General features: G+C 41.6%; 1 protein-coding gene across 3 annotated transcripts in view; it reads right to left on the reverse strand.

The window, feature by feature from the left end:
• fryb (furry homolog b (Drosophila)) overlaps nt 1-25,059 on the reverse strand; it is a 73,877-nt gene that overhangs the window by 12,810 nt on the left and 36,008 nt on the right. For 2 of the 3 annotated variants that reach the window (XM_078172497.1, XM_078172499.1), the window contains exons 11-47: nt 22,747-22,848; nt 21,751-21,854; nt 21,343-21,451; nt 20,799-20,885; nt 19,636-19,807; nt 19,417-19,549; nt 18,375-18,482; nt 18,041-18,167; nt 17,809-17,922; nt 17,336-17,500; nt 16,917-17,003; nt 16,526-16,785; nt 16,209-16,398; nt 14,785-14,909; nt 13,913-13,970; nt 13,445-13,536; nt 13,095-13,267; nt 11,888-12,048; nt 11,695-11,805; nt 11,299-11,453; nt 9,934-10,033; nt 9,602-9,773; nt 8,896-9,152; nt 8,659-8,805; nt 7,172-7,340; nt 6,962-7,052; nt 6,779-6,852; nt 5,311-5,461; nt 3,723-3,826; nt 2,315-2,406; nt 2,082-2,175; nt 1,682-1,901; nt 1,346-1,467; nt 936-1,123; nt 742-836; nt 446-644; nt 122-343 (exon numbers count right to left, since the gene is read on the reverse strand). In XM_078172497.1, the coding sequence (XP_078028623.1) occupies nt 122-343; nt 446-644; nt 742-836; nt 936-1,123; nt 1,346-1,467; nt 1,682-1,901; nt 2,082-2,175; nt 2,315-2,406; nt 3,723-3,826; nt 5,311-5,461; nt 6,779-6,852; nt 6,962-7,052; nt 7,172-7,340; nt 8,659-8,805; nt 8,896-9,152; nt 9,602-9,773; nt 9,934-10,033; nt 11,299-11,453; nt 11,695-11,805; nt 11,888-12,048; nt 13,095-13,267; nt 13,445-13,536; nt 13,913-13,970; nt 14,785-14,909; nt 16,209-16,398; nt 16,526-16,785; nt 16,917-17,003; nt 17,336-17,500; nt 17,809-17,922; nt 18,041-18,167; nt 18,375-18,482; nt 19,417-19,549; nt 19,636-19,807; nt 20,799-20,885; nt 21,343-21,451; nt 21,751-21,854; nt 22,747-22,848 (5,130 nt within the window). Of the gene's footprint in view, nt 1-121; nt 344-445; nt 645-741; nt 837-935; nt 1,124-1,345; nt 1,498-1,681; nt 1,902-2,081; nt 2,176-2,314; nt 2,407-3,722; nt 3,827-5,310; nt 5,462-6,778; nt 6,853-6,961; nt 7,053-7,171; nt 7,341-8,658; nt 8,806-8,895; nt 9,153-9,601; nt 9,774-9,933; nt 10,034-11,298; nt 11,454-11,694; nt 11,806-11,887; nt 12,049-13,094; nt 13,268-13,444; nt 13,537-13,912; nt 13,971-14,784; nt 14,910-16,208; nt 16,399-16,525; nt 16,786-16,916; nt 17,004-17,335; nt 17,501-17,808; nt 17,923-18,040; nt 18,168-18,374; nt 18,483-19,416; nt 19,550-19,635; nt 19,808-20,798; nt 20,886-21,342; nt 21,452-21,750; nt 21,855-22,746; nt 22,849-25,059 lie in introns of all 3 variants that reach the window. The other variant, XM_078172498.1, reaches the window with a different exon arrangement.

Here is a 25,059-nt window from a genome sequence, read left to right on the forward strand (position 1 = left end):
AGGAGCAGAACAGCCTTGAGACACTGCTTGAACTCATCTGCTTCTCATCTTATCTTTGTCCTAACTTTTTCGACAATTGCGTAACTACGCTGCTGAGATCAGCAAGTTTCATCTTATCTACCTTTGACAGCAACTTGTGAACGAGGCGAAGTGACATCTGATATTCAAACTCAAAGTCTGACTCCATGAGCGACACGGCCACCCAGAAGACTGTGGCCAGTATTGTTGATGGATGGGAAACATGGGCAGGATCCGATAGAACACTGGGATCAATACGATTGGTTGATGACGTGCAGGACCCAGAAGTTCTCCCTGATCGGGCGAGGCCGTGACTGTTGCAGGCCTGTCGATTGAAAAATGTAACACAACAATGAATTAGTGAGATGCACGAGAAGTTTCCCCCTGCATTAAAGTGCCACACTGAACAAGAATCCTCCTCTCTTGCCTGTATGCGATCCAGAGTTGCACTGCGAGGAGGATCATTTGCATGGTGGCCGCACTCGCCAAACTTCTTAGGGACTGAGTAGGAGCGTTGGTGGCGCTGTGAGGACAGACCAGCAAATCCCGGGCCAGGGAAGTTCAGCTGACCTGTGCTCTTTCTGTTCATCAGTTTGTCACTAGTCACAAAGTCTGGTGAGGACGTTCTGTGAATCAAAATTAATACACTTACAAATGGTGTCCTTGTATTAAATTACAAGGAGTTTTAGCAATACAAAGGCTAGCTTAATTTTGATGTTCTACCTGGTTAGAGCTGCCATAAGGTCGCTGTTTTTCAGGCACTCTGCTAGATTCACCACCACTGACTCCAGCGTCAACAGCACCTCCATCACGTAACCCTGAAACACAACATGCATTCCCATTAGCAGAGTATAGAGGTTGTTAAGTGCTGTAATAATTATTTAATATACTGCCGCTAACCCGACAATTTCTCTCACCTGCACCTCGTCTCCGTGTTCTCCCACCACCTCAACAAGGCGGGAGACCAGGTCAGAGACAGCGTGGTTGTTGATCGGCTGTTTGAGCGCTCTAAAGATCTGGAAAGAGCGCCCGGCGTAGTGACGTGAGGAGCTGCACAGAGCCGTCTGTAAGGCCACGTCGCTCAGCTGTTGCTCCAGGTGGAAGTCTGTATAAACAGATGGGAACAAAGACACATAAAGATATACACAAACACACATGCAAGTTTGTTCAGAGAAAAGGGTTTTTACTTTTCACAAAATAATATAATTGTTGAGACTTTATTGAGCATGCTGTGCCAATGTTGTGGACAGATTTTCAGAAATGCTACACATGAATTATGATCGTAAAAAGGTCAGTCAAAGTCAACTGGCCTTGAGCAGTTCCTAACCTGACTTTGACTCCTTGAAGACAGAGACAACGTGGCGTAGGAAGTTTGTCAGCTGCTCCGTGCTCTTGGAGTTGGGGTTCTTTGGTGTGATGTCCTCGTGCACCCACAGCGGTCCAAACGCTCTGAGCAACGACAACACAGTACTCCAGGCACTGTATACCCACCACCAGTAGCACCATATACATGTTACACAAGCACTTAAAACATGTGCGCAGTCACACAGTGCGCACTACAGTGAGATTTTCACACACACATGCACTTCACAAGCACACCTGCTCGAATATTTGTACCCCAAACTTCTAGGACTGCATAAAACGTCTCTAGGGGTGTGCGTACCTGGTGGAGAGGAACTCGATGAGTTTGTTTGTCTTCTCGTCGGTTTCATTGGGCGTATCCTCAAGGTCCTCCAGGTCATCAGGTGTCACGAGGGGCAAATTTCCAACACTGCCTGCAGTGCTGCCACCACCCAGACTGGCAGAGGAGGAGTTGGATGTGGAGCTGAGGCCAGAATCAGCCACTGGAGATGCCTGCCACTCTCGCAGGAAGTCAGGTGCATCTAAGGGAATATGATAAACAGAATTAAATGTACTATTAATATATTGCCAAGCAGGGTTATCATATTGTTTTGTACTGTGATGTTTCAGTACATGTTTTTAAGGGTTCACTAGTGAAAACTGAATTGAATAATCATTATTATTCAATGGTATATGTCACATGATTAAGACGTTATGCTTACGTGACTGCTGGTACTCTGTGTGATAGCTGGACTTAATGGTGAGGGTCTTGTTGTCACTGATCTCTCTCGTCAGCATCAGAACTGAGGCTATTACCTGAAGACACAGAAAGGAGGATTCGTCAGTGGCTACTGAAATTAATTTTTGGCTGAATAACTTTCCATCGCCACTGTATGCAATGTTAATTCAGACTAAATTGGCACACTAATAACAAGTATTAGGATCCCACACTGACCTGGAAGTTGTTGTTGCAGGAGAGGGCAATGAGGAGGTGGAGAAGGAGACGTTTGCTGTGTTCATAGACCTCTGGTCTGTAGTGGTCCAGACCTGGCCAACAAAATACACAGTCAATATGATTAGACAGGATTAAGATCACTAAACTGAACACAGGTACACATACATACAAAGAACAAGAGCATGCATTGATCTTTATCTGCACATCCATGTGCTGCAAATAAACATTTAACTATTACGAATTAATTACTTATGAGAGCAAAATATATCAAAAGAACTGAAATACTGACAGATCATGTTGCTGTGTCAAGAAATGTTGGTGTAATGTAATGTAAATAAAACATTTCTCCCAATACACTGCCAGTAAAAATACATGTATATGAAACAATACAACATGGATTCTTAGATTGGAGATAAACTTGCTTTTAACTACATTTGTGTGAGCATGATGGCTGCCTCACATATCCTATGTCCATTTGGAGGTTGGTTGTGCACATCCTCAGAAATGAATTCTACATGTATGCAAGATGTAGTCTGTACATAAATGGCCATGGTCACGACATGCTTTATTTAGAGGCCTACATAGCATCTATGATGATGCCTCTGTCACTTTTTCTGCTGTGATCTAAGGATTAACATTATAGTTATCTCACCCAGTGTCGCCATGTTCATTGTTTACATCATACAAATCTGTTCTGTGCAGTCTACGTACATGGGCAAGTATGTGAACATTACATTCAAGTCGCAGCAAGTTGTCTACATGAACGCATGGCTAAAAAGCAAGTAATTCTCAGGCCTTGGACAACTTCATGCACACAATAGCACAGATTGGATGATAATGGACAACTTGAAGGGTTAGTATGCTGAATATGCAGAGCACAGAATAACATATTTGTGCACAGCTGACAGGGCAGATATGTGTCTAGATGTTAGATAATACAGTCTTGGTGAGAAAAGCAGGCCCTGGGGAATGTGTCTGTGCCTTTAGTGACTCAAGAGAACGGTCTGACCTGAAATGCACGTCTGTGGGAGATGGAGATAAAACCTCACGCTGTCACGTTGTGAGCTTATCAGGCGTCACAGAAAATACCTACATACCTCACGACTTATTTTTGTGTCTCTGTGTTAACACCCTTCTTGGCAGGGCGGTGCATGAGGATTTTTTTGATCTTATCTTTTTAGATAAGTTCCATTAATTCAACCTCATGTTCATGTTGGGAAATAAGAGTAAGACCGGAACATAAAACACTCTAAAACACATCTTGTCAAAAAATTACATGAAGGATTGTGTATTTTACGCATGATATTTACTGTTTCTTTTGTTTAAATAACACTTAAGGTTAGACTTGTCCCAAGAAGACGATAGACCATATCTGAGTTATGTGTGTGTCTGTGTTGTGTACACCTACCCAAGAAGAGGGCATGCAGTAGCAGGGGCAGGTGCAAAGCCCAGTCTTCTCTCACGCTGTGGTCCACCACCATTTCAGTCATGAAGATCACTGCAATGTTACACCTGAAAATCAACACACACACAAATCTAGTTAGTGCGCAAAATAAGAACAATACTCTTTTCTTCTATGGACTTTGGGGCGGCATACTGAGGAATGTGACCACCCTTCCGTGTTTCGGTTCAAGCCCACGTGACGTGAAGTAGTCCATATGGAGCAATTACTCCAAAGATTTAGCTCTGACAACATCTCTGTTCTGTCATTCAGAATGAAGGGACAATAAGGATTATGACTTTCAATCAAGTCAGGGCTGCTACTAATCTCCAAACTCAACGGCTATCGGTCTGATGATGATTTAGCCTCTGCACCAATATGTCAGGAGCTCCGGTGTAGCCAGCAGATAACCAGAGAATGGATATCTGGGCCAAGGCTTTCTGCTCTGTCTGCAGATCACTGTTCACAGTCCGATTAGCAGCTTGAGGTGTAGATGTTTTAGGTCCAGACGACATTACGGCTAATCTTTATAAACAATTATCTACATAAAATGACAGATATCAAATCAATCTGTCAAAAAGTTAAATTGTTGTCAGATGAAAACTAATGGGTTCTGAGATTTCGGCTAATGTGTTCCACCTCTTTCGCTTTCCATACAGACTGTTCACCTGCATGCAGCCAAAGCCCACTCAAATGTGACTGGGACTACAAATGAAAAACAAAACTTCCATTATCAAAATCTTTTCCTCTTGCCGACAGATTCTGCAAACATATGAAGATATATGTTGTTTTATCATTGTTTTGGTCCATAAAATCTTAAAAAATGTTTGTCTGGGACAAACTTCAGGTTATTCTTTTTAGCAATATTCTAAAACCAAAGCTCAAGACAACTCAATTCAAGAGAAAACCTGTATTTTTATTAGGTTTATCACTTAAACTTACTTTGGTCGTAAAGAGGATGTGTATTACTAAGTTAAGGCAAGTATCTCCATTGCATTTTTCATGGCAGATGTATCTGTAACTCAGTGCATATCATCATTTAAATCTTATTCTAGAAACCCGTTTTGTGTATACATACTGCTGGTACTGTGAGTCTTCTGTTAGTACTGAATGATAATTAAGACAACAAAGTACAGATACAGAAACTGTATTTACCTGCATAAAAAGACCCATTATTGTGATAAAAGCAGTCCACTCTCCTTTAATGAATTGTAAATACATGCAGCATAAATAACCTGAATCTCATTTTCATCTCATCTTCATAATGACTTTTAAGGTGTTGAGAGAGACGGAGAAGATGAATAAGCAAATCCCTTCTCATATTAATTCTCCACATAGCAGAGGCGGAGAAAGTTGGCTGGGTTTCACTCTGTGCTGGAGTTTATCAGGCCATCTGTGAGGAGGTGTAACCAGTCTGTGCGAGAAAATACTGCTGACTCTGCTGATGCGCCACTGATTGTAACATCACTGTTCCACCCCTGTGTGTGAATACTGTATCTGTTTAAGAGTGGGTTGTCTGTACAGTGTGTGTATGCCCATGTTTGTTAGTGCGTACCTATGCAGTGGTCCTCTGGGTGTGATGGTTTCTGGGAGGTAGTCAACCAGAGGAGCCCAGCAGCCTCCGTTAACAGGCATGGGTAACGGCTGAGGGTGGTTGGTCTCCAGAACACCCAGTAGCCAGCCGGCATATGGCGGGAGAGGGTCAGCTACAAACACAATCCCCAAGTGTAGTTAATAAAAACATACTTGTAACATATATCTCATACACAAAAGGCGCCAAACTTTAATGATATCTACACACAATACGTTGTCCGCACACCCTCAAGCACAGAAAGGTTCATCTCACGATAATATCAAAGCAGAGACAAACAACTAACATGAAAGGTCACAGACAAACAAAGCAGCTCAGTCAAAATGTGTGGAATTCCAAACACAAGCTCAGTCACAGTCAAGGTATTTCAACAACAAAGTGGTTCCTCAGCACGTTTGCAGTTGCTGTACTGTAACTTCCCATTATACTAATACAATAGTGTATTTTATCATCTTAGGACAAGTCTAAACATACTCCATTTTGAAAAGTAAGTGTGGTTGAATGACAGTCTTTTTTGTATGTACCTGTATTATGATGGTTAATATTTAGCTTCAAGAAGAAGTTCGTCTGTATGATAAATATGAAACTACATCTGGCTAACCCATCTCACCGCACAATTTAACTTGATATATCTCGTTTGTTGAACCAAATGAACCACAGTGTAAAGATGAAAATTTGGCACTTTGCTCGGAAACCATCTGAGACTCCAGGAAGTAGCTGGTCCCAGCTGGTCCTAGCCTGACACATCACCTAACCAACATAATCTCATTTTTGACAAGAAGGTGAATATTTATAGGAAAGCTGAACTTTTTTTTTACATACCAAAGAAGATATTCTCTTTTTAACAACGTCTCTTATTGACATGTTTTAGTGTAAAGTCAAACACTGGCTTGGTAAAAATGTCCCCTGCTCAGACATCAAAGGTCCAGCTGTTCCACTTGTACTTGGCTGGTTACAGCTCTGCTTAGTCACATGAAGACTTCAGCAGCAGACTCACGCCTGGAAGCCTCCCAACATAGACGCTTGCTAAACATAGACTGGGTACCATCGGTGTGATTACGTCTGTGTATCTGTGTCAAAGGGGACAGTGGTGGGCTATGGCTTGTGACAAAATAACATGTTTGATATACAACTGCAACATAAATGACAGGCTTTAATTAATTATTAAAGGCAGTGAATGACACACACGTTTCAGCGTAGTCACACTAGAAAAGCTCTTGTTTCGGGTATGGCTGTATGGAAGGATTAGTGACAATTAGCATGAAAGTCTTAGGTGTGAATTATGTAACGGCAGGTGACGGAAGAATCCTTGTCCCGGAGCACTTCCAAGTAACAGACAGCTTTGAGTCCCCATGGGCTGTGTTTATGAGTACACAGTGTACAAGTAAAGCAAGTCTGTATATTCATTTTCATGACAAGAAAAACAACTCACTCTTTTCATCCTCATAAGAGCCTCCGGAGCTATTGCTGTAGCGAGACTCCAGTCTGTTGTGAGCCCTGGCCATGCTGAGATGAACACATGACATTATAAGTTAAATTCAGATTTTGTGTACAGTCTTATTTTGTGACTAAAAAGTTTGAAAGTCTTTTGCTAATATTGCGTATTAATACTGACCGCTCTTCACTCTCTCTGACCAGCTTGTTCTCATCTGTGTCCACCAGGTTCTCCTGACCAGCCACCACAGTGTTACTGCTGGAGGTGGTGCCTGCGCATAATACAGAGACAATCTATTAAAATACAGTCTAGTCAACCAACTGTCATATTAAAAGTCGTCAAGGTCAAAGTCAATGTTGAGATGAAACCACAAGGAAGGTCTCCTCTCACCCGTCTGTGACGTGGAGGCTTTGTTGCTGGCAGCAAAGCGGTAGAAGGGAGGGTTGTCACAGTGCAGGACCACAGGGTTGACCGGGTCAGTCTGCTGCAGCTCAAACAGGAGCTCCTCCATCGTCTGGATGGTGTTGTTGCGACACAGGTAGATCACCACCTTCTTGATCTGAAACAGATACGAGTATACAGTGTGAATTGGTTTACCTCACGTAACCCTGCCATCAGAAGCGAAAACATGCACTGAAGTTAAAGCTTTCCATACCACCACTAAACCATGGCGTAAACAAAGTCGAATCTGTGAACACTGAGGTTATCTTGTCCTTTTGTTGTTCCTTGTTGTTTATAGTCATTGTTGCTTTGGTAACTGTTAGTAGCAGCTGTTTATCGGTGTTTGTTTTATTGTAGTCTCTGTGTTTGTGTAAGAGGGTTGTATGATGTGTTTTATTCTTCAAAAGCCTAGTCAGGGATGAAGTCTGCAAATTAGCTACAGCTACAAGACCTTTATACATTGTATTGACTGCATTTCATTTAAAGTAACTGCCTACATATATCGTCCTAGTCAAACAAACAAACAAATAAATAAATAAAAATATTAGCATATTTGTTTCGATATTCATTATATAATCATAAAATGTAACACACAACCCAGTAGCTTTGTGACAGCCATTTACATTTCACTACATTTTACATTATTTTACCAATAAATCTCTGAAAATGGGAAGTTTTAAGATATAATATGTAATTTTTTTGTGCATTAAAATGTCTATTAACAATTAGACCAATGTTACACTGTTATATTTTAATGAGGTGTGTCCTTACATTATTAAAAATGTTGTCAACAATGTTCAAACCTCTGAGAAATAGGTTATTTTAATCAAGGACATGGACTATGTCGTTTGGTCGCCATCACCTGTCAGGAGCATTATATCCCCGATGCGAATGTGTCAGGGTTGTGGTTGTCTGCCGGAAGCTTGATCATAAATTTACTGAGAGACTTTTAAAACTTTTTATGCAGTTTTGGGACACATCTTTTCAAAACATGTATTAGACATTGGTCTTTTTTAACTTTATGTTTTAACTGGATGAAGGATTTTGGTCATCAGACGTCTGGATCTTAAGTTATCAGAGAAACAAGTTGAGCTTCCCACCGTGCCAAACAGCATCGGAGAAACACTAATTTGTAACATGAAACTTCTTTATGCAGTGTTTTTACCGATTTTAATGACCTAGTCCATTTGTTTGCAAGAGTAAAAGACCTTTGCAGATAACTGGGCTCCCAGTAAAAACCTCTGTTGGGCTACAGGAATCATAACCAGGAGAAACTGAGTGCAAAGACGGCATTGCTCAGTTTTTTGTTAATGTTTTGATTGAGATAAATATTGTACATATTATATGCTTATCAGGGGCCACTCTGATTCACTGGGGCTTTCCATTTTCAAGAATCTAACTTCAGCACAGCGTCAGTATGTGCAGACAACACTTACATAAGGCAACAGTGTGGTATCGCTGCTGACTCCACACAGGCTGATAAGGAACTGCAGGGTGATCCGTAAGTTGTTGCTCCACCTCTCGTTGGACACCAGAGCGTTCCAGGCATTCTCAATCTCTGGGCCAGGAACCTCGTCTCCATACTGATTATGTAAGGAAACAAAATGCCGTTGACATGCAGGAGAAAAAAAGGAAGTGTAATTTCACCGACAAGCACAAACATGGCTTCCTACCTTAGCAGTCATAAACATGAGGTTATTTAGCACCAATGAGGTCGCCTGGAGGGAGCCCCAGCCGTTGCCTCTCAGACTGGGGGACAGACCCATGGGCTGCCCCTGACCGTGAGGTTCTTCCTCTGGTGTGCAGGGGCTTGAGGCGGGGGGTAGGAGCCCCGTGTCCACGAGCTCAATGTTACTGAGCCAGGGTAGCAGGTAGGATAGCATGATCTGTCTGCCGTTTGGGTGGGTAGTTGGGAAACGCTGGCTCACCTCTGCACAGGCAAAAAACAAGGAGGAATTAAAGTCAGAAGTGCCTCAAGGAAGCTGAACATTCCCTAAATGTGTTCACTAACAGGAGAAAAACATTTTTTACAACTGTCTCAGCGAGAATACCAGCCTCTTGGGAGTTTTGAATGTGAGGGTTCAAACAGATTGTGCTGTTTTCATCCTGCCTGCTTCAGTATTTAATGGGTACTCTAAGCATTCAGCACATCACATTGTAAAGTCACAGTAAAACAGCATTTCAAAAGCACCCCTGTTTACTTGATCTATATAGTGTACTATATAGAAACAGGGAGGGGAGGAGAGTCTTTGGGTTTTGTTTACAACTGTTCTCCACAAAAGAAACGTTATAGGATTCTAGTCTTGGTCTTGTTTAGTCTCTGTAAGGAAGTATTCCAGCATCTTGTACCTGTGTACACACTCATCCTGAAAAATGTACCTGAGAAAAGAGGCAGCGTGAGCTCTGGGTACATGCTGGCCAGCTGGATGGAGAGCTGAGACAGGTTGACGCTGTAAAGAGGAGGCAGGGGGCCGTGTGTTCCATACAAAATATTACCAGGCTTCTGCTCCACCATCCGCTTCGAGTACGCACACAGCTTAGACTCCAGCACCTGCAGACAAATTATTATCACATCTTTTATAGTCAAAATGCAGCTTGATGTTTGGGCTTTATGTTTGTGTTCTCTTTTCACACCTCTTTGTGTGCACTTCATACATATTTAACATTGGGACTGTGTTTGTCTCCTCTGTGTGCTGTATGTGTGTATGCACCTGCATCAGCTGCATGGAGATCTCATATATTTCCCTGCTGGTGTCTGAGGCCTTGAACAACACCAGATTGAGCAAGGTCACAAGGTCACATGGGTAATTCCTGGTGAAGTAAAGAGGAATGGTAAATCATTATTTCAATTTTAATTATAAAATACAAAGTATGGATGTGGATGGAAGCTTTTTACATTATTACACTGGATGCTTTTGCAGGGCCTGTTAACAAAACACTAGTAAATGGCCTTTGTTTATCTTTATATTCTTTTGTTAATATGTTATCTTAAAGGGGCAAAAAGCGAAATCGTTTCACCGCTAGGTTCGCTGTTGTGCACTGCCTGTAGACCAAAACAAAGTGTGTCATAAGCCACACCTCCCTCTACCTCTGCTCTCCATACTACCTGTGCTCTAACGCTCCGCTAGCCACTCCCAGCTAGCTCCTGTTTGTTATTCAGGTTAAAGTGGGAAGAAGCAGCGGGTCCGTCGGGCAGCTGAGTGAAGTGGAGCCTGAGGAGGAAGCACCGGTTAGCCCCGGTTTCACTACAGGCAGTTTCACTCGCTACAGGGGCGAGGAAATAAAACCTAAACAGCCAACTTAGTTTAGCAGTTAGCAATGTCTTTCACTCACTCTCGGTCTCTGCTGTGTTTAGCTATTCCCCTGCCTACTTCAATGATGATGGTACCTGTAATAAATGTAATATATTTGCTGAGATGGAGGCGAGGCTCAGTGACTAGAAGAGCTGGTAGAAGCGCTCCATAGTTAGCGTTAGCTCCCGGGAGCGTTAGCAGTTAGCACTAGTCGGCTGCCACCGGCTACTGGAGTAACCTACAACTATGGAGCGCTTCTACCAGCTCTTCTAGTCACTGAGTCTCGCCTCCATCTCAGCAAGTATATTTCATTTATTACAGGTACCATCATGCCATCTGCCATTGCTCACTGGCTGTAGCCTTTTATAGGGAGGGAGGGCCAAGGGCTCCGAGAGGAGGGAGGAGGCAGCGATTCACATGAACATACATGAACGCGTAGCCGGACCGGCTTGTAAACAAGGGGCTGGAGATCAACACAGAGAGAGGGTGTGTGAGGTCATGCTATACTCCAGATGAAATTACACCCCTAGTTCTTCACATAACAATTTTTTAATTCCTTCAATCTAGAAATGATGAATTTCGCTTATTGCCCCTTTAAATAATGCATGCTGCATAAAAGTCACTAAATCATTTTAATCAAAACAATGTGACAATTTATTGATCCTCATAGGAAAATTTTACTTTTCCCCAAACTCTCAGGCAAGGAGGTCAGATGACTTAGACTGGTTTCCCTGGAGCTGATAGACCTTCAGTGTCTTGATAGAGAAATGCAAGATCCCCTACCTGTTGCCACAGACCGTGGCGATGGCCTTGAAGCAGCCAGATGCCAGCTGGTAAGATCCAGTGAAGCAGCGGTCCACGGCCCAGTTGAATAGATTGATTTGGTCTGGGTTCAGCTCTAAGAGCAGGATGACCACCTCACACCCCAGACGATGCACCTAAGGCAAACATGTTATTATGTAGAGGGACTACTTCACAGATAGGAAACAGCACAAAAGGAGCAACAGAATTAAGGAAAGCTTAAACTTGAATCGTAACATGTTGAGACAAGCTGAAGAGCTGAAACGTCATGTATAATCATGTTAGAATTATCCAAACCCCTTTAAGTATACCAACAAAAAAAAACATCACCACACTGAGAGATCCTGTATAACAAATTAATGGCAACAGCTGACCTACCCGTATATCGTGGCACGCCAAGATGTTGTCAAGCCATTTGTAGAGATAGCCATCAGTGGAGAGACCCACATTATCAAACACTGGCCCACAACACAGAACTGCTGACATGGCCTAGGTGACAAAAGTTGAGTTGAATTAATGCAGAGTAACGCCTGCTGTGAAGTAGAGTTTGGGACGTATGGGTGTTGCTTACCTTGAGAGCACAGTACTGGTAGCGAGTGATCTGGTGGTTGCGGTCACTGTATCGATCAAGGGGTGTGAACATGACACTGAAGGGTCCAGCCCACTGGCTGAAGAGGATGAAGAGATGGTGCCTCAGAGACTGTTGAGGGAAGAGGAAGCGCCGGTGGTGGACTGCACAGATGTGAAAGTGAGGGTGAAGAAAGAGAGATACAGAGGGTCAAAATCAGAGACAGACTCAGAGGGTAATTTTGACATTTTTCAACCTGGACCTTGAGTGACTAATAGGAAAAACAGTTTTTGAAATTGGTTCAGTATTGAGCTAGATCACTATGGTTGCAATGTAACCACTTGGGAATGTTTGCACCGTCATTGTACAGCCATTAAAAGTGCTTGTTTTTGTCTGACAACATGGTAAGGATCCCTACAGAGACAGACCTTTTGGTTAAATAGTAAGACCCTTTTTGTTTAACCAGAAACAGCTCCAGAATCACTGTCGCCAAAGCCACCAGACTCCATTTAAATAAGCAGTAATTTTATTATTGTAAAACACACTTCATTCAAAGTTGCAAGAAACAAAATAAAACTTGCAAAAGAAACTTTTGGTTCCTCCTTTCACTGTTCAAACAATCACAACTCTGACCTGGCTAAAATAAACCCTTAAATAACCCAGTAAGATGTAAATATATGCTGGCTGTATACACTCTAAAATTACTGTTTTTTTAAATGGAGTCTGGTGGGTTTGGCAATAGCGATTTCAATGCTGTTTCTGGTTAAACAAAAAGGATCTTACTCTTTAACAAAAAGGTCTGTCTCTGTCTATAATGTTGTCAGACACTTGTAATAATAATCTGACCCTGTCATTGGCAGGAACATGCACTTTTAATGGCCGTACAATGATGGGCAAACATGCGTCAAGTGGTTAAACTGCAACCTGTTTGGCTGCTGCTGGCTGCAGTGATCTTAATCCTGGACTGGTTTCAAAAATTGTTGATCCTTTTGGTCACTTAGACACAAACACATGTGGAAATGGGGGCCAGGTTGAAAAACTACAGACCTTACCTTTTAAATTTACAGTTTTAATCCATGAGCATTTTTATTGACTGGCATGAAAATTCAGTCAGTGGCTGCAGAATAATGTTAAAGCCACGACTACTACATCTGCTACTACTGAATTATTATGATATATAATATCATATGAAGGTAATAAAATGATTTACCAGGAACACACTGAATGAGATTCGCCACCATCCCACTGAAATGGGCTCTGATGTCTTTCAGCACATCGAGCTCCTTCTCATTCTCAGCTTCCAGAAGCATCCGGGTTAAATCCACATACTCGAGGAACAGGGCACCCAGTGCCAGGGAATCACGCTCCAGCGCTCCATTGGTGCTGTAGAGGTAGAGAGGGAAATCTATATTTTACATGTGCATCAACAGGATAGAAATCAGAGAAGGAAGCAAGTGATAGAAGGATGCTTATGGATATTGATGAGGAGAAAGCATGAATGAGTTGCCTGAGTGCATAAGAAAAACAACTAGAGGGCCCTCAGTAGATTTAATGTGCTACCTGTCACTGATGACTCCTGCATTAGCCAGCAGTTCGAAGATCCTCAGTAGCTGCAGCCTGAGAAGATCCCTCCTCTCTCTGCGCTTCTTGTTCTGAACGCACAGACAGGTTTTCAATATACTGCTAAATATATGTTAATATATGTATGTTGTTTTGTTTATAATGAGATAATTGGTTCCTGAAAGGAAAAGTGACTTTACATTAGTAGTCCATTTTCATAAATAATATATAATTGATCTATTGAAAGCATCTCTAATAGCTATGATCAGACACTATATACCACATGGAAGATGTATTTTTTTACAGTTTTATTAATTGCTGCATATAAAAGAAGCTTAAATTTGGACTATACTTCATGGTCAGGAGTATATTTCAGAAGCTTCTGTCTGAAATCAATAACCTTAATATGATCCTGTTTCAGTGCTCTCAGTTTGTTTCTCTCTCCCTGTGTTTGTGTGTGTGTGTTACCTCAGGCCTTCGTTCCAGTGCCTCCTTCATCAGTGGATGGAGTTCTTCGACCAGCTCCCTATAAACAGGGTCAGAGAGGGCAAAAATCAATCGATTGCTTCACTGCTAAATGAGACTGATAAAATGTAACTTCACTGTAGATGGTGGACGCCCTGATCTGAGTGGACAGAATGGTTTGTAACAGATATCCATCTTGTGCAACACCAAATGTCACATGCCCTAAAACCACTAATCCTCAAACACAGTCATGTTAGACAAATATGTCTGCAGAGACCTTAATCTCCTTTAAAAACAATGAGCGCCATTTCGGAAAAACATTTCAGGTTAAAAATAGACAGTCTTGTTTTAAAATGAAACACCTCCCTTTCACAATGGAACCTCTGTCTTTGAAAAAAATGTGATGCATCTCTGTCCCCTTGAAAAAAAAATTCTTCGCTACATCAGTGACGCAGTTTTTCTTTTCTTCTCTGAATGTCAGAGAGGCATGCAGCTCATCTCAGTTATGAAGAGAATGTCAGGACAGATGGGATTCAGTAATAGAAGAAGGCAGCGTGAAAAGACTTTCTTATGTAAGAGATACGGACCAAATCTAGCACACATCATCCATTTTCTATTGTGATTTAAATCTATCCAGTGTCCTCCCTCCTTTCAGCCTTTGTGTGTTTGTTATCAGCAAAAGCTCAAACCCAAGAACAACAGACCTGAGTCACATAACAATAACAAACAACATCATCTGAGCATTCAATCAGAAATTAGCTTTTTCTAGAATACAGTGGAGAAATTATTTGACATTGTGACCTAAGATTCATGTAAATGACGTGAGCTGTGTTTGTATGATCGGTGTACGTCTCTGCATGTTCCTGTTCCAGCACCTGAAGACCAGAGCGTTTGTGCATCCGAACCCCAGCACCAGAGACTCGGTGATCTCCAGACTCTCAGCTCTCATCAGTGGGACAAGCTGTTTTAAAAGCCAGGCAACTGAGGGAGTGCCTATCACCTGAGTGATGAAAACACACACACAAACACTGATCAGGCAACATGGACAACCTAAAACTGATCTGGTAACAATATACACTCCATTTTTACACGATCAATACCATTATTAATCAGTCCAAGTTTTTTTTCCCATTTATCTATTTTTCAACACCACTTTTTTATTTCTTGAATAGGATTAATGCTGACAGCACCAACATGACTGAAAAAGGGCTCTGAAGATTATTCTTTATACTTAAAATCACATTAATCAGAACATAAGGTCAGAACAATAATATGTACTCAGTATTTTCCATTAGGTTTGAAACAATTAATTGATAAATGTATCAAAAAAATACTAACCTGTCATTATTTTAATAATCAAATAATCTTTAAAGTAAACTGTCAAACAAAAATACAGATCACTCTCTGGGTCCAGCTTCTCAAATGTGAGGATGAGTTGCTTTTGTCTGTTTAATATCATTATAAATAAAATATTATGGGATTTTGGACTGCTGGTTGGACAAACAAGACATCACCTTGGGTTTTATGTAGGCCTGTCCCAATAATTACTCTCAGGGAACAATATATTGTCCCAGAAAGACTAGATTTTATGCTACAGGTGTAATAATATAATATCATAATAATGCAAGTACACCCTTCCAGAGAGCAATGAACTTGAACATAAAATGAACATAAAAATATGTTATATGTAAATAAATGAAACTAATAAAACAAAACCACACAACCAAATCAATAAATAATATTTATTGTTAACAAAATCTGCACTTAAATAAATATTAAACATTTGGCAGCCATTCCTAAACAGGCAATAAACTGCCCATCAGTTTCTCAAAGGCTTAAGTGCAAAGTAAAAACATAGCTATCAGCTTAGTTTTTTTTTCTACGTTAGTTTGGCTTAAGTGCAGTAAAAAAAAAAAAACAAGGCACTGTGTCCAATTCTTACGATGGACCCTGCTAATTATTCTGGCATCATGTTGCAAAAATGTTGGTGACATTCTTATGTATAAGCATACAGATACAAGGACTATACCAAACAATATGTGGACATGACCTTGACAATTTTTGTTGACTTATAAAGTCGATAATGTAATTATCATGACAGGCTTAGTCTCGAGATATTTTGATGGACATCATCTCACTATTTTCTGCCATTTTAGAAAAATAATTGGCAGATTAATCAATTACAAACCCTGACTATCTGTAAAATTCCAAAGCTTTTTAGGACCCGGAAATTATAAAATAATCACATTTCCAGACTTTCCAGAATTGTTTTAAATCTTTTCTCCGCACAAACACACACCTTGTTATCGTAGGTGACGCTGCCATCGGGCGTGGTGGCCGTGATCTCTGGTGTGGAGGCTCTGAGGTGACCCGGGGACATGATGCTCGGCTTAGCCACACCTAGACACAGGATCAGATAGTTGCGCCACAGAGAGATGTAGTTGTCACTGGATCCTGCAGTGCTGGTCTTCTTAGCATTCACTGGACTGCTGCAAAGAGACAACAGGAGAATATACAGGTGGTCAGATGTTTTCATCTCTCATAGACATGGATCATTTGTTGTATGAAATCTGTAGTCACAGGTTGGTATTTAAGTAGTAATGTGTGTTCTTGTACTTGGGGTCAACCAGTGGCAGTAGCAGCTGTAGCCGTGTGAAAGCGTAGGGCCAGGCGTATCCCAGGGCGATGGGGCAGTGTTTAGGCAGGTGCTCTTGCCGCAAGAAGATGTGCAGACAGAGCACCCACGGGTCCTTTAGACACTGGGCAAAGATCCAGACATGGCTTGGGCTCTTCACATCGTAGGAACTGCTCACCAGTCGAGCCGTCCACTCCACCAGCCACTGGAGGTCAACATGGTGGTTGAGAGGCAGCGTGGACTGAGGGAAGGAAGGGGAGGAAATTAAGGATGAGACACAGCAGCTGAGGAAGTAATCTGGAAGATTGTGATGTGAATAATTCATCAGATGCACTAATGTTACTGATAAACTCTTAACATGAATATACTTACTGAGTCAGAGACAGCCACATGGACAAAGCTGTCCATTACAGCTGGGCTCAGCTGGTCCATGACCTCTATCATGGGTTTGTCATCATCCTGGAGGGAGAGACATTTATAGAATCAGCTATTTTTATAACAGCGTCATACAATGTGAGAGAAGTCACGGGCTGCATATGCTGCATATCTAATTGCAGCTACAGTCAGATGGCACTTCTTCCATCCTGCTGTTTTCATGTCCTTTATCCCTCCCTGGAAGATAATTACCACCAGATGCCTGATGCGAGTTGGTAATATTTGTCTTTGAAATGTATATTTATATATTTTGGCAGTCAATTAAAAGCTGTATGAAAGTTTAAAAAGGGAGAGTATTAAGTAGATTGCTCTCCTCTACGCTTGTTTGGTGAAGATGTGAGTTTCCTGCCCCGTACCTCAGCATGTCCCAGAGCTGTGAAGAGGCAGCGAATCTCTCTCAACACACCGACCGCCAGCTTCCTCGTGCTGATCTGACACGAGCAGAGGAGCAGCAGAGCCAGGCCCTCCACCGCATGAAGCACCGAGCAGTGAGGGCTTCGCTCTGGAAGTCTGGGGCTAGACTGAAGGAGAGGAGAGACAGAGACGGAAGAGAAGTTAGCTACAGTTGCAAATATTCACTGAAAGTCACCTTGTTAGACCAGTAATTCAACCTGTGGTTATGGCAGTTGGCATTTTACATGGTCAAAATGACAATCTTGATGAATCCCAACCCCGATTCAGCTTATCCTGTCATTTTATTGATCATCGTTGGACCGGACGAATTTTAAAACAGAAAATAAAACAACCAGTAATTTCTGAGATTTTGCACGTGAAGCGTGATTAAACAGCTGAAACTGTTTTTTAAAACATATTATTTAGAACTACGAACCTCAACTCCACCTCGCATCTTCCCCTGTAGCTGCAGCGCTAACCTCCACTGTGTGAGCAGCTGGAGAAGAAGCTTCACAGATGCGTCCTGCAGACCCTGATGGGTGTCTTGAACCTGGAGGAGTTTGGAGAGGGACATTTATAGAGGGGCTGCCAGTGTCAATATGCTAGTATGCAGTGTATAATCTTTCACTGTCTTGGTAGGTGCAGGTTTCTGTCGAGTCCATTTATACCTCGCGTAAAAGGAAATGTGTGTAACCAAACAGGACGTCTTCCCTCCAGTCTGAGAAATCAAGTAACAGGCTCTGCAGGGAGTTCTGGGAAATGAGACGAAGCTCATCGTCCATGTGCACCGTAAGTCTGAGGGATGGATAAGAAAACATGAACACAGTTGAATTAACAAGATGTTGTATGATGTCACTGACAGAAAGAGAAACTTCCAAAAAGGATTATTTTAAAATGTATAAAAAAGGTCAGTGATATCAGATATAACTCAACAGAAGAGGACCAGGTATGTATTAGCGTGTTAGCTGGCCAGACATTAAGTCTGTCCTGTCTCAAACTCACCGTGACAGCAGGTCAATGAGCTCAGGTTTGGACATGGCATCAGGAAGGATACGAGGAATGGCAGCCACACATGTCCTGAACAGGTCGATTTTAGGCTTCCTTTCACCACTGTCAAAGACGGAGGGAGACGTTAAGCATGCTTGTATAAGAGACAGTTTATCCCCAAATCAAAAATACACATTTTTCCTCTTACCTGCAGTGCTATTTAAAAATCAGATTTTGGTGTTGCCTAGTGTTTGAGATATTGTCCATAGAGATGCCTGCCTTCTCTTGAAAATAATGAAACTAGATGGCGATCGGCTTGTGGTGCCCAGTTACTCAAGATAATCAACAGACCTTGTTGTGAGCAGTTTCATGTAGGAACAGTTTTCTCCCGACCGAACTACACCTGCCAACCAAATCACCGCAAAGGAGGAAGTGTGCATCTACTGCTAGCTCACCTAGCACCACTGAGCTAGCTAATGTTACAGCTCATTATGTCTACATCTTACGCTGACATGAGCCTCTTGTCTATGAGTAGATGCACACTTCCTTCCGTGGGTGATATGGTTGGCGGGTGTAGTTCGGTAGAAAGAAAATACATTATCTTGAGTAGCCGGATCATGATTTCGAGTGCCATCTAGTTCCATTATATCTGAGAGTAGGCAGACATCTCTAACGCTTGGTATCTCAGTCCAAAACAATCTAGACTGATGAATAGTACTATAGGTAAGAGGGGAAATTTGTGTTTTAGATTTTAGGGTGCACTGTCCCCTTTAGGCACGGAAAGTTAGCCATTTGTGACTCAAAATACAGGCAGGTCATGTTGGCAAAAGATAACAATGTATCTACTTTAAACATGCAAAAGATCTTTATCACATATCATAATTTGTCAGGCTTTGTGCCAAAAGCTCAGTCACTACAATAACACAATTTCATATACTTTACATTTATTTTCTGTGCTTCATTTTCAACTTGGGCTTTGATCACAGTATCAGAACAACCCTCAGCACTAAAAGGATAAAAAAAAGCACTTCAGCTGCTGCATTTTTTAGTTACATACGTGATCATGTCCTCTGGTTCTTTGTTGAGCATCTGGACGCTGGTGAGCATCATACAACGTCCCACCTCCTTGTCCAAGTGTCTCAGGATGTTGTCCAGAGCCTTTCGCACCTGGGAGTAATACAAGGACATGCCTGTGGAGAACAGGAAGAGACAGCACATGGAGTTAGAGACTACATTCAAGATACAGTAGCTTGAATGCCTACAGACACACACAAACCTATCAGTTTGGCTTCTTCTTCAGTCAGTGTTTTGCTGAGATAAGTCTTCTTCTTCTTCAGAGAGTTTCCAGAGGGCAGAGTAGCTCCTGTGTTGGGCATAGGAGGCTCTCCGTCCTTCTGTTGCAGAGCATCTGCTATGACCAGGAACGCCCGGAGACCTATGTTCATACGCTGGAACACAGATAAAACACAGCATTCTCACTACGTGCCAAAGAGACTGTTTATCGAGAGCAAATGTGGAGCAGGGATTGAGCAAATGCACATCTTAAACTTTGACAGGCAAAATTCATGACCTGGAAGACACAACAGAAATGTTATTACTGTGCAGGAATGTCTATGTGGGATGGTTATTATCTAAAAACATTTAATAATTTAATGCCTTTTTTCTGTATTGTAATCTCAAAATCCTGATGTTTTACTGTAACTGGAATATTTTTGAATCATCCCAAATATACTCACAACATTGGCGAATCTTTATAATGTCTTAACTTTGGTTAAACTGATGCAGCAGAACCAGAGATATATTTTCTTTATTATTCCATGCATACTCCTTCCTTGCCTACAATACCCACAATGCAACTAGACTGCCAACAGTTTGGTCAGAGATTAAGAGATGTTATGCTAGTGGCGGCTAATTTAGCCTCAAGCTGCTAGCCTGTAGCAGTGATGAGGAGCAGTCTACAGAGGTCTTGTAAGCTCACGTCTTTTTAACTTCACACGTCCGTATTTTTTAAATTTTCAAAGTGACTCAAGCGACATCACTCTGAGCTCATGCAGCTCCACATGGACCCACAAAAGGCTCTATACAACTTTTTTCACATATGCAGTAGTACCCTCACAGGCCTGTAAACAGACTTTCACGAGAAAACAGTGACGTTCCTCTTTAAACTACAGTGAAGAAAAGATTTGTCTCTGCTCATATGGCCAAAATCCTGTAATCACATTATACATGATGAACCCTAAGTGCATCTCTTTACTGCAGCTAAAAAGGTCCTCCTTCAATGCTCCAACAGAGAGCATACCATTCTTCATCATCCTCACTGACTGAGGACTACAAATAAAAACAGGAATGCTCATCCTTGTAACACAGCCAGGGGGATACACTGTTGATCTGTGTGCGATTGTGTGCACATGATTGAACGCCTGTGTCTGCTCTCTTTACCTCTGGGTTGAGACTGAAGGCTTTGGCAGGCTTCCCGACACTCAGCAGGTCAAATATGATCTCCTTCATGGCGAAATCCAGTCTCTCCTGAACAGAGGACAAACAAACTGGTGTTACAGAATTACAGAGATAATGTGGTGTGAGGCAGCTCGTAGTTTGTCACCTATTGGACATTTTTATTACATAACTGATTATATAGAAAATTAACAAATTAAAAAAACAGTGTAGACATTAGTCATATTTGTGTTTACACTAAATATATATGCCATTTGGTAATCGTGTATTATCAAACCAACTGATATATTGACATTTTCTTAGCTTTTTACTAGTTTCTGCAACTCTGACAGTTAAGAATTTTGGATTAGTGTTCTGTGTTTCTTCGTGATAGCAGAGAGAAGCACAGAATAAATCTTGGAGGCTGGCATATTGTTGGCTCTGCACTAAACACAACAAACCCCACTTCATTTCTCATGTGCTTTGACCTAAAGCAGAGATGCCAACCTACAACTCCATGCAAGTTTGAGCATGCGAGTGTGACACATACCTGTGCAATAAACTGGATAATCTTGACAAAAATATTAAGGGGCATGTCTCTTGGCACAACGCTCCGACTCCCTTTGGGAAACAGGGTGGAGGTGATGGACGTCAGACGACTGGGGGACAAGAGAGAGGAGACACAGGCAGACAGGGAAGGGAAAGTGTTGAGACATAAGTTACATACCTTTGCTGAAACACTTAAAATCTCTGATGTTACAGTACAAAAAAAGAAATAAAAAACAGCTCGAACTGACAGAGTTTCTAAGGAGACTTTTATTTGTAGCCTCATTTGTTCGTGGTAACTGTAACAAGGTTTCATATTATAGTTAACAATGATGCTGATGATGCTAAAATAAAGTTTGAAGTTACATCTTACATGCTGTTGATGAGAAATATAAAGATATGTGGCTGTTACCTCTGTGTTCCAGTGTTGCTCTCGCACTTTATTCGGATCATGTAGACCCACAGCAGGCGGTAGAGTGATTCCAGAGCCACACGAGCCATCTTGGGATCTTTATTCTGCATTCATGCACATGCAGACAAAAATTTACTTTGTTTCACCTGGTGCAGTATTTCAAATACAGGACATCCGTCTTATAAAAATGTTTCACAGGAATTCCTTACATATTGTACCTTACAGACGCATTATGATTGACTGTGTGCGCCGCGTTCACTGCTTTCTAAGCATGTGCGGTGTGATCATCAATCAAACTTGTTAGTGAGTCTTTATGAGACCCTGTCAGTCATGTTGATCTTAACCTGCAGTGTTTCCCTTGAGGCAACGCATACTGATGGTTGTATAGCTGAAGTGGTATTAGGTAGCACAAGTGCAACAGTGTGAAGTTCGGTGTTGTGTGCTCGTACTGTTTGTCACTTTGTCAAAATCATTCCCCATAGGGCAGAAATTTATTGCACAGACTGCATTGATTTGTGTGCAAGTACACTGCCTGTGATTTATCTAAACTAGTGCAGCGCCTGTTCAAAACATGCCTGTTAGAAATGGGCCGATTGTTTGTCCCCCAGCATTTCTCGAGTACCGCTCATCCAAACAACTTCACACTCAACAATGTGCTTCCATGGGTCCAGTGCAATACGCCTACCATGACATAAACACGTCACGTGACAATGCTATATGCGTCATCGGGGTGGAAAAGCTCACACGAACACTTTATGGCCTTAATGACATCAAAGCCAGGTTATTTGCGGGAACAAAAGCAATCGTTAAAGTTACATCACTGATGCCTGATGTGTTTCACTGTACTACCAGTGTACAGGTTTCTCTGGTCTCTTTGTCTTCATCTGTTCTGAATGTACTGTGGTGAGCATCAGAGAGCAAGTTGTACCCAGTATGCTGTTAGTTAGATAACCTCTAATATGGCATTTCTTGCATGGTATAGACAGAGAGGCTGACCTTCAGGTTTGAGAGGCAGTTGTTGAGGAAAATGTGCCAGCGGCTGAGGAAGAACTGCTTCTGGCTGACACACAGCAGACAGGTCACCAGAGGATACAGAGCCTGGTGTGGGGAGAGAAGACCAATGGGAGACATTCTCATCAGGCACCTTAAATTCAAAGTTCATTCATTGAATGTAAATACAAAATCAAGGATACATGCTGTCTTCCTCACCAGTTTTCTACATGCAGGATGCTCATTACTTTGAAACTGTTTTGAGATGTAAAATCTTTCAACAAAGTCTAAAAAGGTGTGTGACTCATTTATTTCCAGCTGAAATCTAATTTCTAAGCTCTTCCTTTGTCATCTAAAAACAATGGGCAATTACATTAATTCAGATTAAGCTTTTCACAGTCGTGTTCCACTTGTTTCAGGCCCCATAAATCCCTCATTAACCGTTTTTTTTCTCAATCATTTATGTCTTCCTCTCTGGAATTAAGTCAATTTATAAAAAACAAAACACATATTTCTCTGTGCTTTATCTTTCCACAAGGTTTCATTAGAAAAAAGGTGAGTCTGATGTTTAATTCATTTATAGACTTGGAATTTCCCTCACAAAATTGAAGGGGAACTCTGGTATCTTTCAACCATGGCCCTATTTTCCCATGTTGGTGTCTAGGGGACTTGTGGGAACAATGGTTTTTGAAATTGGTCCAGTACTGAGCGAAAGGACGGCAGCTAGCAGCCGCTTAACAGCTTCAATGTAACCACTCAAGACAGGTGCACCCCCAACAAATTATGTTTATTAAAAGTGCTTGTTGTTGCCAGTGACAGGCTCAGAGTGTCTTACAGTGTTACAGAAGGGACTCTACAGAGAAATACAATTTTTGTCTGTGCCTTTGCCTCGTTCTGTTCTTTTTTTGTGTCCAAGTTTTGCTTGCTTTGCATTTCCACATTGACGAAATCAGCTGAATATTCAGCCATGATGGCAGAATGGTAATCTTCTAAACAAAAGTAATATTCGCTTTCTGCACTTCAACAAAACAAACTATTACCAACGATACTCTCTCCAACTCTCACTTGCGTTTCCATCGTTTTCTTCCTGCAACAAGTTGCCTCTCATGACATTCCAGAATGAGACGTCTTGTTAGTGAGACTTGGACACAAAACAGACTTGAACAAGCGAAAGGTAAAGAAAAACATGTAATTTGTCTGTTGGGTCCTTGCTGTGATTTTTTTAAAACACTCATAATAACAGTCGGAGCCTGTTAGTAGCAAAACATGCACTTTGAATGGACGTGCTACCAGCTGCAGCAACCCCTCTTGATACCAGACCAATTTCAAAAATGATTGTTCCCACTAGTCACTTAGACACAAAAACACAGGACAATACGGTCTAGGTTGAAATATTGGAGTTCCCCTTTAAGGAACAACAGTTTGAACAATACCATTATGAGCATACAGAAAACTTTGAACATAAAGTTCACACACAGGAATGTGAACTCAGTGTCTGCTCTGTTCAATCTTCTTGTAAGGGCATTTAGGTCTGCATGCAGATCATTCTTAAACATGAATAAACCCTTGTCATAAATAGTTATGGAAATGCTAGCTCTGAGGAGCGCATCATTTGCCTGTCACTCCTTATCAAAGTTGGTATTTGTTATCTGTCTCTCTCACATAACAGCGTGTCCTCTCACAGGTGATCACAATGTCAAAGGAAAACAATTACGGAAATGCAGCACATTACTGTCATTCCTATCATTTCTGTTCATTCTGCTCTGACATGGCAGCTTATTGTTTGTTTGTGTGCATGCCTATGTGCTGTTCATTTGGAAAAAGTGAAAAAAAAAAAAAAAACACAGACAATGTATGTGTGCACAGAGGAGTGTCAAGTCTTGAATGCATGGTTTACTCTGAGTATGTGGAGAATCTAACTGAAGGAAACGTGCATACTGGTCAGGGGACATGTCTGCAGCCCTGAGGACACGAGTCTCTGACACAGCTGGAGGAACCCGCGCTTGCACATATCACAAATAGCACATCAGCAGCAGCCAGCAATAATACGACACAGCGGCCTGATGCCATGTTTTGTTATTCAATTTGTCTATCAAATGGCCGTGGAATACAATCCAAAGATGGGGCGACATTTAGGAGAAAACTACAGGGAAACATTGTCTCGGCAAGAACTGCTGGGCTTATTTGACATGCCAGATGGTTTGTTACAGAGAAGCATCTGAGAGGCCGTCATTAGAAACTGTTTGGAAAAGGGCAGGCGCTTTCAAAAAATACTTAGCAGGTAATTGGATGAACCATCTGCCTATCACCGTCTGTAAT

The sequence above is a fragment of the Epinephelus lanceolatus genome, chromosome 11 (assembly GCF_041903045.1).
Source record: "Epinephelus lanceolatus isolate andai-2023 chromosome 11, ASM4190304v1, whole genome shotgun sequence".
NCBI classification, from domain to species: Eukaryota; Metazoa; Chordata; class Actinopteri; order Perciformes; family Serranidae; genus Epinephelus; species Epinephelus lanceolatus.